The sequence below is a fragment of the Rhinatrema bivittatum genome, chromosome 1, assembly GCF_901001135.1.
Source record: "Rhinatrema bivittatum chromosome 1, aRhiBiv1.1, whole genome shotgun sequence".
Classification (NCBI taxonomy): domain Eukaryota; kingdom Metazoa; phylum Chordata; class Amphibia; order Gymnophiona; family Rhinatrematidae; genus Rhinatrema; species Rhinatrema bivittatum.
This window is the reverse complement of record NC_042615.1, coordinates 513,087,714-513,102,411: the sequence shown is the minus strand read 5'-3', so window position 1 is coordinate 513,102,411 and position 14,698 is coordinate 513,087,714. Positions and strand designations below refer to the sequence as shown.

The 14,698-nt window shown below is 45.4% G+C and overlaps 1 protein-coding gene across 1 annotated transcript in view; it reads right to left on the bottom strand.

Moving 5' to 3' along the window:
* Positions 1–930: 930 nt before the first annotated feature.
* The window catches only part of YAE1 (YAE1 maturation factor of ABCE1), a 33,453-nt gene continuing 19,685 nt past the window's right edge, over positions 931–14,698 (bottom strand). The window contains exon 3 of the mRNA XM_029611824.1: positions 931–3,885. Within this exon, the coding sequence (XP_029467684.1) occupies positions 3,444–3,885 (442 nt within the window). The 3' untranslated portion in view covers positions 931–3,443. The remainder of the gene's footprint in view (positions 3,886–14,698) is intronic.

Below are 14,698 nucleotides of genomic sequence, written 5' to 3'. Positions count from 1 at the left end.
GGTTCCATCCAGAGTTTCCTGAAGCCTGGAGACTGTTCTGCTCCAGGACTGGGGGGGGGGGGGGGGGGGGGGGGAGAGGGAGAGGGGGGTGACTGAACCTTTGCTGGACCCCTATCTTACCATCTCTTCATTGTGCAATAAGCCTTGTGCATAACTAGGACAAACTCTGTGGAAGACTCCTGTTCTACCATGGAGTCCTGCTGAGATATCCCCAGGGAAGCCCTTTGTGAAATACCGGGGTCTGCTGCTGCTTGCTCTGCAGTTTTCTCTCTGCCTCCACTGCTTCTCAGCTGCACTGATACTACCCCTACCTGAGGCCCCTGCCAAGTTGGCAGTCCTCCCCTTCAAATGCCACAATTAGCTCTTAACTCCTTCTGCAGTGCCCAACCAAACGCTGACTCCTCCGAGCTCTCACAGTTCCTGCAAAATGGACCTGTGTCTGTGCTTTACTGCCGGCCGCCACATAGCAGACACCTCCTGCCCCTCTCCATCTGCTTTTTGCAGCTGGGGCTGGGGCAGCATCGGAGAGACTGAGCCCTTCTGCAGGACCCACCATAGGAATCTGTAACTGTACTCCTCGTCTCTCTCTTTTTATTTTCAATTTTATGCAGCCACTACCAGATGCAGGGCCTTCTCAGACCATGCCCAATGTCAACTGGAGTTTTTTCTAGCTATATAGGGGAACATGACGGCAGAAAAGGCTTGTATTCTCTGCCTCCATCTGCTGGCAAGGGGAAATAACTAATTCGTGTGGACAGGTCTGGCAGGACAATAAGGAAAGAAGGCATTCTAGAGAAAATGTACAATTTTTTTTCTCCCTGGGTTATTAAATCATGCCCTAAGTCGATGCTGAGGGCACATGAAAGCATGAGCTGGGGCTCATGGGATGCTCTATACTTTATGGCAGAAATTTAAATGAAGACACTGCTGTGATGATCTTACAAGGCTTTATTTCTTGTAGGAAAGTAGACTAGGAATGAGTCACATGCACACAAGAATGATTGTGAAAATTTTGCAAGTTTTAAAAATATTTCAAGGGGTGTCTTTTGGACATATTAAAAGTAATAGAAAACCTACATTTATGATAAGCCATAAGAATTAAGATTCACTGGCACAATTTTCAATGCTTGCCACACAATCTATTCCGAGCTGCTGCAGGAAACCAAGGGTATTAATTATAATATAACTGAACTAGCCAACCTGAGTCAGGAACTATCTTAGGGAATCTATGATCATTCATCTATAATGTCACAGTGGGCAATTAACTGTACCTTCCATCTGCTAATTTTTGCAGGCTGGAAGGCTGCAGCGCATTAGAATGCAGTTTATGTCCCTTGTCTGAGCTGCAGCTTCTCGAGCGAATGTTCTCACCCATGAGAGAAGTCACTGCATAGAAATGGAGACCTTTAGGTTGCTTTTTTGCATGTACGGCTGTCCTATGGTTTCAAGTTCATATTTATGCCATGCCCTGGATTAAAACCAAACTGACACTCCGGTGTGACCAAACAGAAAACATCCAGAGCTCCATGCTCCACTTTTTCTGCGTGGCACACCATGAGCAAACAAAGCGATGATTTCTACCAGCAATCTGAGCCGGTACTCGAGCTGGAGGTGGCAGGGTCTAGCTTTTGCAAACATATTTCTGATATTTTAAGAGAAGTGGGAAATCAGCAGTGTTGAAGACCTCCTCCAAGGTATATAGCAGGGACAGGAAAGTTAAACTGCGATTCCACACCTCTGTCAATTTCTATCCAAAAGCTTGGTAGGACTGGGTTCAGGAGGGGGCGGTTTTTCTTGATCACTGTTCCAGACATCTCAAAACATAATCCATCAATTTTCTTTTTAATTAACAAAGTTGTTAATTTCTCCCTCACCTAGCTAGTAGCAACACTAGGTGGTGTTTCCCACTCTAATCTAGAATCCATGCTTTAGCACTCATAGCATTACAACCCCAGTAGTTAGAAATCTAAAGCTTTCATGCACCAAGAGCCAAGAAACTAAAATACACAATACCAAAGAGCCTCCGATTTTCAAGAAACTGGGGAGGGGTCTCCAAATCCAGCATTCTTGAGGAGCAAAGGAGATGTCCCAACAAGGATCCCCATTCCTCCTCAACTCCACTAGTGTCTATCAATGCCCCCATCCTGGCCCCCCCAGTCTCACTTTCTCTGAACCCCTCCAACCCCTCACCCTATTCCCACTAGTCTCTCTCCATACTCCCAACAGCCTCTCTCTCAATCCTCTCACCTGTACCAGTCATTCCCAATCCCTCCACCCTGTCCCCACCAGTCTCTCACTCAGTCCCTCCACCTATATCAAGTCTCTTTCAATCTGCCCAACCAGTTCTCACCAGTCTCTCTGTCCCCCACCCTATCCTCAACACTCTCTCTCAATCCTCCCAACAGTCTCTTTCTCAATTTGTACCAACTAGCTTCTCTTGCTCTCAATTCCCCCATCCTGTGCTCACCAGTCTCTCTCTCTCTCAGTCTGCCAACCCAGTCCCCACCAGTCTCTCAATCTGCTTTTTAGACTCCCAGGTCCCACTAAATTGGGTTGGAGTGCATAAGAGAGGCATTTAGCTATCAGGGTCCTCTTTTATGGAACTCTGACACCTGAACTATAAGGAAGTGAATTATTTAATGTTTAGAAAAGCAATCAAGGCTTGGCTTTTCAAACAGGTCATTAATTAATGAAATGACCTGGATAATTTGAGGAAATCTTGTTTTATTCTAATTAACTGCTGGTGTGCTTGCCTAACATTTTAAATTACAGATAATTTTATTGTTTAATTTTATGTTATTAGCATTATATTTTAGGTCTTACATTTTTGTGGATTATTTTACATATTTGTATTTTGTTTAAAGTGTAAACCGCTTTGATTATATTATGGAAAGGCAGTATGACAAAATAAGAAAACTGAACTAAACAAAGCTACTTATTGCAACTGTTTCAAAGTCATTTCCCTCTCTGGCTTTATGCAAGAGTGCTACTGGGGTTTCCAGTAGAACTCAGTCCTGGAGTTGCACCCTCTACCCATCCCCAACTGGCAAGCCTAGCTGTGGTCTGCTCTTCACCTGGGAGCTATACAAACTGGTGGGAAGTACTCAGACATGCTAGAACTGATCTGCTTTAGGAAGAAAATATCAACGGGCAGCAAAACAGCTATAGCTTAACCAGCTAACATCCCAGAATGACATAAGAGCAATTGTTCAAAGTCACTGAAAGGCAGAGGTTTCCTGAATTGCTTACTACATGTTGTGTGGCGGAGTAAGGTATCTGTTTCTGGATGGTTTTAAAGGATACTTATATTCCAGAAACCCTCTTTCCCTCTATAGCTACTGAGAAGACATTGCCAGTGCTTTAAAACACTGGCCATGGGCTAGTGTGAAGTACTTTCTTAGAGAATGATCCCTTCTTACCCCAAAACTTTATAAACAGAAGCTTTAATTTTCTAATTGTTTAACTTGTTGTAATAAGTCTGCCGATAAGCTCAGCTGCTCCATTAAACCCACGGTCTGGTGCACTAGCCAACTAAAGTTCTGCTCAACAGCCTCTGTGCATTTTTCTGCCATTCTGCAGCACTCTAAACGGGAAGGCGCAGCCTCAGCCTCAGAGTTGCTCTTGTAACAGGCTGTGACAGCATCAGGAACCCGTTCACCGAATGCTCCGTCTTCAGATCCACCACACTGTCCCGGCTGTGCATCACACTGCAGGCCCATATCCTGGATGGCGTCCAACAACTCGGCAGGTTGAGGCTGTAGGGGAGCGGAGCTCAGATGCCGCAACACTCTCTCCTCATACCGGCCCACTGCATCGAGCAGGTCACTTATGCGGGCCAGCAGAGCACAGTCGGCTTCTTGAAGGCGACACCAGGAGAGCAAGGCACTGAGAAATCAGAAATAAAACAAAAGATGAGCCTGAAAATACTGGGGACACAAAGACTTTTCATTTCATTTCATTTATTTGTATATCGTCATTCTATCTAAAATACAATCCGGGCAGTTCATAGAGATTAAAAACATTCATAAATTTAAAAAAACAATACAAATACATAACTAAAAAAACAGAAAAAAATATAAAAACCATTATTAATTAGGAGGATATTTTCTATTTGATATTATTTCTGCTAAGAGTCATGCTGCTGCAAAATAAAAAAGTGAAAAATCCAGCAAAGCCAGTACTTGGAAATCTGAACTGCAGAGGTAAAATGGCCTTCATGGGGAAAGGTTAAAACACCAAACCATTGATATATTTTTTTTATTTAATCATTTTATTATTAAAGCAGAGGAAAAATAATGATTCAACAGTATGAGCCATTCAAATTACAAACATTAGCACCTTCACTGTTAATTATAATGTAAGAGGCATATTTACACCAATGCTTCAATAGAGAACATTTTTATAACATGGTATTCCCACCCTCCCCTCCCTCCCCCCATAACAACATGGGTGAAATCCACAAGCGAATAAAACTGAATAGAGTGGTAAAGGTATGGAAAAGGCTTAATATATTCAGTTCCAAGAGTTGCAGGCAGTGGGCAAGTGCCTGTATGGAGTCTGTGAAGACACCTGAAGAGAAGAGTGCAATACCTGCGCCTCAAACTTTAGGGGCGGATTTTAAGAGCCCTGCTCGCCGGTAAGCCTATTTTACATAGGCCTACCGGCGCGCGCAGAGCCCCGGGACTCGCGTAAGTCCCGGGGTTTTCGGAGGGGGCGTTTCGGGGGCGGGCCCGAACCGTGCGGCGTTTTCGGGGCGTGTCGGGAGCGTTCTGGGGGCGGGCCCGGGGGCATGGCCGCGCCCTCCGGACCCGCCCCCAGGTCGCGTCCCGGCGCGCAGGAGGCCCGCTGACGCGCGGGGATTTATGCCTCCCTCTGGGAGGCGTAAATCCCCCGACAAAGGTAAGGGGGGGGCTTAGACGGGGCCGGGTGGGTGGGTTAGGTAGGGGAAGGGAGGGGAAGGTGAGGGGAGGGCAAAAGGAAGTTCCCTCCGAGGCCGCTCCGATTTCAGAGCGGCCTCGGAGGGAACGGGGGTAGGCTGCGCGGCTCGGCGCGCGCCGGCTATACAAAATCGATAGCCTTGCGCGCGCCGATCCAGGTTTTTAGCAGATACGTGCGGCTCCGCGCGTATCTACTAAAATCCAGTGTACTTTTGTTTGCGCCTGGAGCGCAAACAAAAGTAGGCCTATTCGCGGAGCATGAAAATCCGCCCCTTAGAGTTCAGGTCCCTGCTGCTCTGATCGTTACTCCTGAGCTGCCATCCAAGCCTGATAGGGTCCCCATATCCTAAGAAATGAAGTCAGCCGATCATGGTGAATCGCTGTAAGGCGGGCAAGTTGGTAAATACAATGAAGTTTATGTTGGACCTCAGATAGGCTGGGCACCAAGCTATCCTTCCAACGATGCGCCAGTGCCAGATGAGCTGCAAAAAAAACTTGCTGAAGGAAGCGCTGTACATCTTTGTGAACTGTTTCCAGCGGGAGACTTAAGAGGGCATGCCAAGGCTTGACCGGCAGAGGAGTGTTCAGGATAGTGGAGGCCCAGGAAATAATTAGCCACTAGTATGTAGTGACCGCCAGGCATTGCCACCAGATATGGTAATACGTTCCCATGGCACCACAGTTCCGCCAGCAATACTCAGATACAGTAAGGGTCACCTTATGGAGTCTATTGGGTGAGTAGTGCCAGCGGTAAAGAAACTTATAGCAGTTCTCCTGTAGTCTAGCAGATATGGAACATTTATGTACAGACGTGAATATGAGATCCCAGTCTGTAGGTGATAAACCTTGCGCAAAGTCCTCAGTCCATACTGTTTGTTGTCGGAATGGTTGTACCACGCGGCCACCAAGTAACTGGTAGATTTTAGATATAAGCCCACTGATTTGATTTGCGTGCATGCAATAATTTTCAAAGAGAGTACCTGTCAGTCGCATTATGCCTTTCCTAAGCGCCCTTTTAATAATATGATAAAGTTTTGCATAAAGTAGAAAGTCTACATGGTTCAAATGGTAATGAGAGTGCAATTCCTCATGAGACATAAGGAGCCCCTGCTTCTGTAGATGATCTAAACGTGAAATACCCACTTGTACCCATTGATGCGCGGCCTCTGTAGGATGGGGCTTTGGAAGTAAGGCATTAATGAATATATGAGTTAGCAAGGTATAGTGTTCTGGGCCAACAAGAGAAGTTTTCCATCTCATCCATACTTTAAGTGTGGTTGCTAACGCATAAGGCAGGTATGTGACCCCTTGCCAAGTATGTTTTGGTTGCCATGGTAGGGCCGATAATGGTTGTGCTCCTGAGAAAGTGCGCTCAAATAAGGTCCACTGCGGGATCATTGAAGTGCGATGTATTATGACGCGTGCTCTTAGCTGTGCCGCACAGTAATACTATTCTAAATTCGGAACACTGAGTCCCCCTCTTATCTTTGGTAGATATAAGGTGCCACGAGCCACCCTAGGCAGTCGTTTTCGCCAGATAAAACCAAATATAAAGGCTTGCCACTTTCGGAGAATAGGGGGAGGGAGGTAGATAGAGACAGTAGTAAAAAAGTAGAGGAGCCTGGGCAGGACATTCATTTTAATAATGGCAATGTGCCCCACCCAGGAGAATGTACCTTTAGACCATTTCCCCAAATCTCTCTGAATAGCCTGTATGAGCAGCGTATAATTAAGGTCAAAGAGCTGATTGGCGTGACTTCCAATGCGGATACCTAAATATTTCAATGCTTTGGGTGCCCATTTAAAAGGGAAAAGTATTTTGAGTGAGTTTACCTCAGCGTCTGGGAGATTGATATTAAGTATTTCTGATTTGTCGTAATTTACCTTAAGCCCGGATACCCCGCTAAAGGCTTGAAGTTCAGAAGTGATCCCTTGTAGGGAAGTGGACGGATTAGTTAAGGTAAACATGATGTCATCTGCGAAGAGTGAGATTTTAAAATGATGATGATCCCTGAGTACTCCGCTGACATTAATGGCCTCCCGAACACGAGATGTAAAGGGTTCCAGAAATAATGCAAACATTAATGGGGACAACGGGCAGCCCTGTCTAGTGCCGCAGTCAATTGTGAAAGCATCACCATATTTACCACTGATTTTGACTCTGGCGGCCGGATGATCATAGAGCTTGCGGATCCCATTGAATAAAATGAGTGCCAAAGCCCATACGCCGTAGTGTTTCAAAAAGAAAGGGCCAGTGGACCAAGTCAAACGCTTTCTCTGCATTGAGAGAGAGAAGCACTGTTGGAATATGGGCGTGATGCACATAGTCTATAATGTTCACAATTCTGCGGACATTTTCCGCAGCTAAATGTCCCGGGACAAATCCCACCTGATCAATGTGTACAATATTGGGCAGAACACTATTCAATCGGGCTGCCAGTATTCGGGCTAGAATTTTTAAATCTAAATTAATCAGTGAGATTGGTCTATAAGAGCCACAGACTTCAGGATCACGACCCGATTTGGCAATGACAGAGATGCCCGCTGTGCTAGCATCTGCAGCAAATTGTCCACTGCTTCTGAGGGAATTAAACATGTCCGTAAGAGGGGCTACCAGAGTATTTGAAAACTTTTTATAATAGGTGGCCGTGAATCCGTCTATCCCCGGTGCTTTTCCCACTTTTAATGTCTTAATTGCTGCCAATACTTCCAAGTTGGTAATGGGTTTATCTAGCATCTCAAGATGGTCGAGGGGAAGAGTCGATAATGTTACTGAATCCAAGTATTGCTGTATGGTAGTATCAGAAATATTGTCAACTGCAGTATATAATGAGGCGTAAAAATCGGTGAAAGCTTTCCTGATATCGGTTGAGGATGTTACAGTCGCCTCCTGCTTATTCCGTATTTTAGCCACTAGTGTCAGTGCCTTTGCTGCTTTCAATTTCTGGGCTAGGTGTCTACCCGCTTTATTGCCTCCTACATAGAACTTCTGTTTTAAAATGGAGAGGTATAACAGCATCGTCAAGGGCACTCAAAGAGTCTCTGACACGTACTCTCTCTTGGTAAGTCTTTTTAGATAAAGTAATCGTGTGATGTTTAGTTAGTTGGTCTAATTCCCGTAACAGTGCCTGCCTACACTTTTCCCTTTCTTTATTACAATATGCTGCGCGTCCAATAAGGACACCCCATGCCACTGCCTTAGAACAGGTCCATAAGGTGGTAGGCGCAATATCATCTGATTGGTTGAGTTCAAAATACTCTTGCATGTGATTGTTCATGGTTTGCACAAAGGCAGAGTCACGTAGTAGAGCATCAATAAGCCTCCAAGAGCGGAGTCCAGGTTCAATGTCCTGCATATTAGCCTCTATCCAAATGGGGGCATGATCAGACCAAGTTGCATTGTCAATGCCCACCCGGCCTATGGCATTTTGAAACGTGTGGAAATAATCAATACGAGAATACGTATTGTGTGGCTTAGAGTAAAAAGTATATGAACGGGATCTGGGATTTCTCTGATGCCAAATATCTTCTAAACTCTAGTTCTCTAGGAAATCACGCCAAGCTTTCCTCACACCTTTGGTCGTAGAACCTATAGTGGACGAGTCTAAGTTAGGGACTCTGGTGGCATTAAAATCTCCGCCAAGTATAATCTCTCCCTCAGCATATTGTTGAAGTAGTCTGTCTAGGATCCCAAAAAATGGTATCTAATTTCGATGGGGAAAATAAACATTAAGGAGCGTAAATACTTGGGACCCCACTTTAATTTTGAGTAAAATAAATCTACCAGTACGGTCTATGTGCTTAAATAGGACTTCATGGATGAGAGTTTGAGCTATCAGGATCCCTACCCCTATATACTTAGCCCCTTTAGAGCTGGCAGCCCAGTGCGCCCCTGGGTATTGTTGGAAAGTGAGGAGGCGTTCGTGGTGCTTCCTGATGTGGGTTTCCTGTACATAAACAATGGCAGTATTATGAGATTGGAGCTCTCTTTTCAACAGAGACCGTTTCCTAGGGGTGTTCAGCCCCTTAACATTTAAGGATATTATGCAACTGGTCATCTGGTTATATGAGAATGAGAGAGAGCAGCCAAATACATGAACATCTCCTGCAGGTTACAGCTTAATGTACACTCCGGCACCCAAGCTGCATGAAATTCCACTGCACCCGTTGGAAGAACAAATACCCTATCCATGACCACTTCCACCCCATAAAACTGAAAACCCCTGTTAGTGACCCCATGATATTGAAATTAACTCTGTCAAAACTACTGGGTTAATAACTCCGGAGGGAACCGGTTTACCCCGACAAAAGCAGATCCCCCATCCCCCCACCCCCATAGGCTCAAACATAACAAGTAAAAATATGCATAAACTGGAAACATACAATTTCGAGTGAAACTCAATAATAGAACCATCTTATAAGAAAAATAAGAAACCTTGAGCTTCCCAAAAGGTTTAGTCCAGACTCCCTGGGTTTAGCATCCAGCCTGCACATTGAAAGAATTCTCCAACCCTTCAGACAGCATGCGGGTGATAATGGTCCCCTTCCATATTTGAAGTATAGAACTGTAGAGCATCAGCCCTGATCCGCAGCCGTAGAGCTGAGGGTTGCCGGTGTAGACGTTTTCCGCCCTTACCAGCTCTCTGCCAGCGTGGATGAGTGTCCATTTTGGTAGCAACTGCCGCCATTTTGGAAGCTTGGAAGTGAGTGGGTGGCTGTGCTTGTTTGAAGGCTTCTGCTGCTTCTTCCAGGCATTTGATACGGTAGGTGACTCCCTTCACCTGAAATTCTAGACCGAATGGATAGGTCCACTGATATCGCACATCGCAGTCCCTCAGGTTAGCTGTCACCTCGCGAAGCTCATACCTTCTTTTCAAGGTGATAGGCGCTAAATCCTGGCAAATTTCCAACGAGTGATTTTTCCAGTTCAAATTTTTAATTTTCCTGGCTGCGTCACAGACCCGTGTTTTCTGCCCATAATCGTGAAAGCATACGATTATAATACGGGGTCTGGAATCCCTGCGTTGTCCCAGGGAGCGGTGAGCTCTGTCCAAACGAATGGGGGTGAGAATTGCGTCCACGGTATCCTGTCCCGATCCGTCGTTGTTGAGGAGGAACGAACAAATCTGCTGCACGACTCCCTCGGCGTCCTCATACTCCGCCGTGTCCGGTACCCCTCTAATACGTAAGTTACTTCTCCGGCTACGATTTTCAAGGTCTTCCACCTTGTCGGCAAGCATGGACTGTTGGGTGACCACCTGATTTATTATCTCTCCTTGTTGGTCTGCCTATATATCCAGTTAGTCGACCCTATTACCGAGGGTGCTGAAATCTTCTTTCAGGTCGGCCATGGCTGCCATGAGGTCGGATTTATGCTGACGGAGATCCACCCAAAATTCGACAAACCATGATCGAATTTCATCCCGGAGCTCCGAGTCAGCACCGTAGGGAATCTCAGCCAAGTTAGCCCCTTGGGGGGCGTCCGGAGTCTGTTCCATGTGCTCGGGAGTGCCGTCTGCCGCTTCGTCGGCTTCAGGCCCGGTATCCAACACCGACCATCCATATGCAAACTGTTTTAAGTCAGTAGTTTTTCTTTTTGATGCCATATGTAGTAGTTTCCCAATCCGCAGTATTTCTGGACTGTTTCTGTAATGGTTGAGAGACTTAGGAAGCGCAAATAGATGGTTTATAGGCCCGTGGGAGATGGAGCTCTTGAGTTATGCGTCTGCTCTCATCCACCATCAAACAGCGCCCCCCCCCCCAAACCATTGATATTTGGGGGCACTGGACTACAAATCTGTAGCACTTAAATTTGGTGCTATCAAATCAGACTTCCAGTTAAAAGATCAGAAATTAAGCTGTGGGCATAAATTGTACAGAAAAAAAAAAAAAAAAGATATTTAATGTTTCATCAAAAGTTCAAAGAATTCAGGACACATTTGACTAGCCCTACAATATTTCTGGCCAAACAATTCACTATGGAAAGTTGGCACAATAACTCAGATTTCACCTCCATCATTAAAAACATGGTGCGGTTATTTCTTGCTGTGAGCCATGGTTGGTGGGTTACAAAACCAACCCAATGTATTCTGTGCGCACTCCCACTACACAAATGCATCAGCTGCAAGCCTCAGACAGACCAGTTGAACCCAGCACTCTCTGGGCTTTCCTGCAAAAGAACAGTTTTCCACGTTCAGTGCCTATGGAAAAAGTCTTATTGACTAAATCTAACCCTTAGGCACTGGACACATGTAGAGCAAAAAGTGCAGTTTGCACAAATCAGTTTATATGCACAGCACATCTTTTACACAAGGCATTCATTTCCTGCCATATCTGGAAGGGAAACAAAATTCCAACCAAAAAAAAAAAGTGCAAACGGTGCTGTGGAACTTTTGCCCCTACAGGCTAGATTTAAAGATCAGGCAAAATTCCTGCAGTTCTTTTAATACACACACACACACACGTTTTGCCTGCACAATTTTTTAATGGATTAAAAAAAAAAAAAAGCATTGGCTGGAAAAGCTTGATTACCACAAATGCTTCACTTTTGACTAGGCCCTAAGGGTACATAGAAATACAAAGACTCATCAGTGATCACAGAAGGGACACATGCACATGTGCTGATGGACTTCTCAAGGTAAATGATGGCAGATGGAGATCAAAATGGCCCATACAGTTTGCCCAGCAAGGTGTATAAGTTTGTAACTGCTGCTCCATGCCTTCTGTTAGGGTTCTAACCATCCACCACCCCCACCCTACACACATACAAACACAAATGCAAGTGATTAAAAACAAAACAAAACCTACATTCACAGCCCTCCCAGGAATAGAGGGAGTCCCAGCCATTGCTAAACAGTGACACATAGTGGCCAAATTCAGGATTCTGCAATACATGTGCTTATGTTTTTCTGTGTAGTTAAAGAGCTAGAAAGATATCTGCTCTGCCCTGCGTCAAAATTATTTCCAACAAAGGAACAAGAGTGGCTGTGGATTCTCATACTAATTCTAGATTCTGCATGCAGGCAGTCCTAAGTTTAGACAAGAAAGCAGTAGAGGCTGAAACTTGGACCTCCACTACATGACTGGCATGTTTTCAAAATATTTACTGTAAAAAGGGGGATAATTCAGCTGCCATTTGGTATGTTTTGGAATTGAAAATGTATTTTGAAGGGCCTGAAAAAGGATTATTTACAGCGTGCAGGAGGAAGAGTCAGCCTATGTTCTCCATTATTGGGCTCCAGTCCTTCTCTGGCCATGACGATTCACCCACCTTGAAATGCAGTTTGTATATGCCTCCCCAAGGCCTCTACCCCAAATACATTTACTCCAGCTTGGAGCAAGAATTAGCCAACACAGTCTCTCTCTTACCCATGCATCACTTTGTCTATAATAAATTCCATTTGCCATTTGGATGTCCAGTTTCTCAGTTTTTCTAAATCTTTCAGCAGTTTTACACAATCAGTTTGTGTTTTAACTAACCTACACACAAAGAGATGCATCAAGCCGCAGTAGGGCTCTAACGTGCATTATAGTGCACTACTGTGATGATATCGCGCGATATTTGCATCTCCTTGCCAGGTTCCCTCCCCTATTACAATGGCCTTCTTTGCCTGTGATTTACATGCATGAATAATGGAAATGCATACAAAGGTGGCTAAGATCCGATCCCTTGACCTTACCCTAGTCACATGGCTAGGGCAAGGTCAGGTCGGTGCCATTTTTGGTACCAAATAGCATGGAAACCCTTAGTCGTCTGGTTAAAGATACAATGCTAACTTGGTAAGCTTCTTACATGATCATTCCTCAAATCGCGTTAGGGCCTTAATGGCTGCGATAAAACTATAACTGAGCATTATCGCAGTGCATGCTCTGTATGCAAATTTGCAAAATTTATTCAGGTGGGCGGATTTTGGGAGAGAGAGAGTGCTTCTGGGGTAGCAACACATAAGAGTCATCTATTTATACCACTATAGGAGGGTCAGGTTTTGGCGGTGGTCTAGGGTTTTGGGGCTAGTTTTACATGCACTGGAAGACATACGAAGAGCACAGTATTATTTATTTATTTTATTTAGAACTTTTATATACCGATATTCATGTAACAGAATTACATATCACTTCGGTTTACAGCAAAACGATACAAAACATGGAAGAAAGCATTACATCAAACAAGGGGTACAAGAACTGGGATCAACGGAACAAATAAATAATAGGCTCTTCCTGAGAGCCAGCGAATAAAAAGACAAAGAATCTTGTTACTAAGAGATTAACACAGTGTCATGTTACTAAAGGTAAATAAACAGTGGAAACGAATGTAGAGATTACTTACCTGATAATCTCGTTTTCCTTAGTGTATGCAGATGGACTCAAAACAAGTGGGTATAGTGTGCTCGTGCTAGCAGTTGGAGACGGATCTGACGTCAGCACGGGTACATATACCCCGCAGGAAGTGAGGCAATTCAGTAATCTTCCTTGCAAAAGCTTTATGGATATATGTGTAACTGACCGATCGATTAAATGAACAGGATTACCCTGACCGATTGATAGTAGCTGGAGACCGCCAGTGTTCTCAACCGGAAGGCGTCGACACCCGACAGGGTGGATGGCCTATTATAAGAAAACATGGCTTACCGTGAGTCGGTGAATCCCCATGTATACCGGCAGCCGGGCGGGATGCTGAGTCCATCTGCATACACTAAGGAAAAGGAGATTATCAGGTAAGTAATCTCAACATTTCCTAGCGTGTAGCAGATGGACTCAAAACAAGTGGGAAGTACAAAAGCTACTCCCGGACTGGGCGGGAGGCTGCCCGAGGTCCGTTCAGGATTGCCCTCGCAAATGTTGTGTCCTCCCTGGCCTGGACGTCCAGACGGTAGAATCTGGAGAATGTATGGAGGGAGGACCATGTTGCCGCTTTACATATCTCTGCAGGCGACAGCATCCTAGTTTCTGCCCAAGAGGCCGCTTGAGCTCTGGTAGAGTGAGCCTTGACCCGTAGAGGTGGTGGTTTTCCCGCTTCTACGTAGGCTGCCTTGATAACTTCTTTGATCCAGCGGGTGATGGTTGCCCGTGAGGCCGCTTCCCCTTGCTTCTTCCCGCTGTGAAGGACGAACAGGTGGTCCATCTTTCGTACTGCTTCTGACATTTCCAGGTATCTGGACAGCAGCCTGCCGATGTCGAGATAGCGTAGTATTCGACCTTCTTCCGACTTCTTCAAACCTTCTGTGGTAGGCAAGGATATGGTTTGGTTGAGGTGGAAGTGTGAGACTACTTTGGGTAAGAAGGAAGGGACCGTGCGAAGATGGATAGTCTCTGGAGTGATTCTAAGAAACGGATCACGGCAGGACAGCGCTTGTAGCTCTGAGATGCGGCGTGCTGAGCATACAGCCAGCAAGAACACCATCTTCAAGGTTAACAAACGGAGGGACAGACCTCGAAGAGGTCTGAAGGCGTGTCCCGCTAGGAATTCCAAGACTAGGTTGAGGTTCCACAGGGGCACAGACCACTTTCAGTGGCGGGCGAATGTGTTTGACTCCTTTCAGGAAATGGGAAATGTCTGGGTGTGTGGCGATGCTGTTGCTGTCACTCCGGGGACCATAGCAGGATAGCGCTGCCACTTGAACCTTGATGGAATTGAGGGACAGACCCTTCTGAAGGCCATCTTGCAAGAAATACAAAATGATAGGGATTTTAGCGGCATGTGGACTGGTGCTGTGAGTTTCGCACCAGGCTTCAAATACTCTCCAGATCCTTATATATGTTAG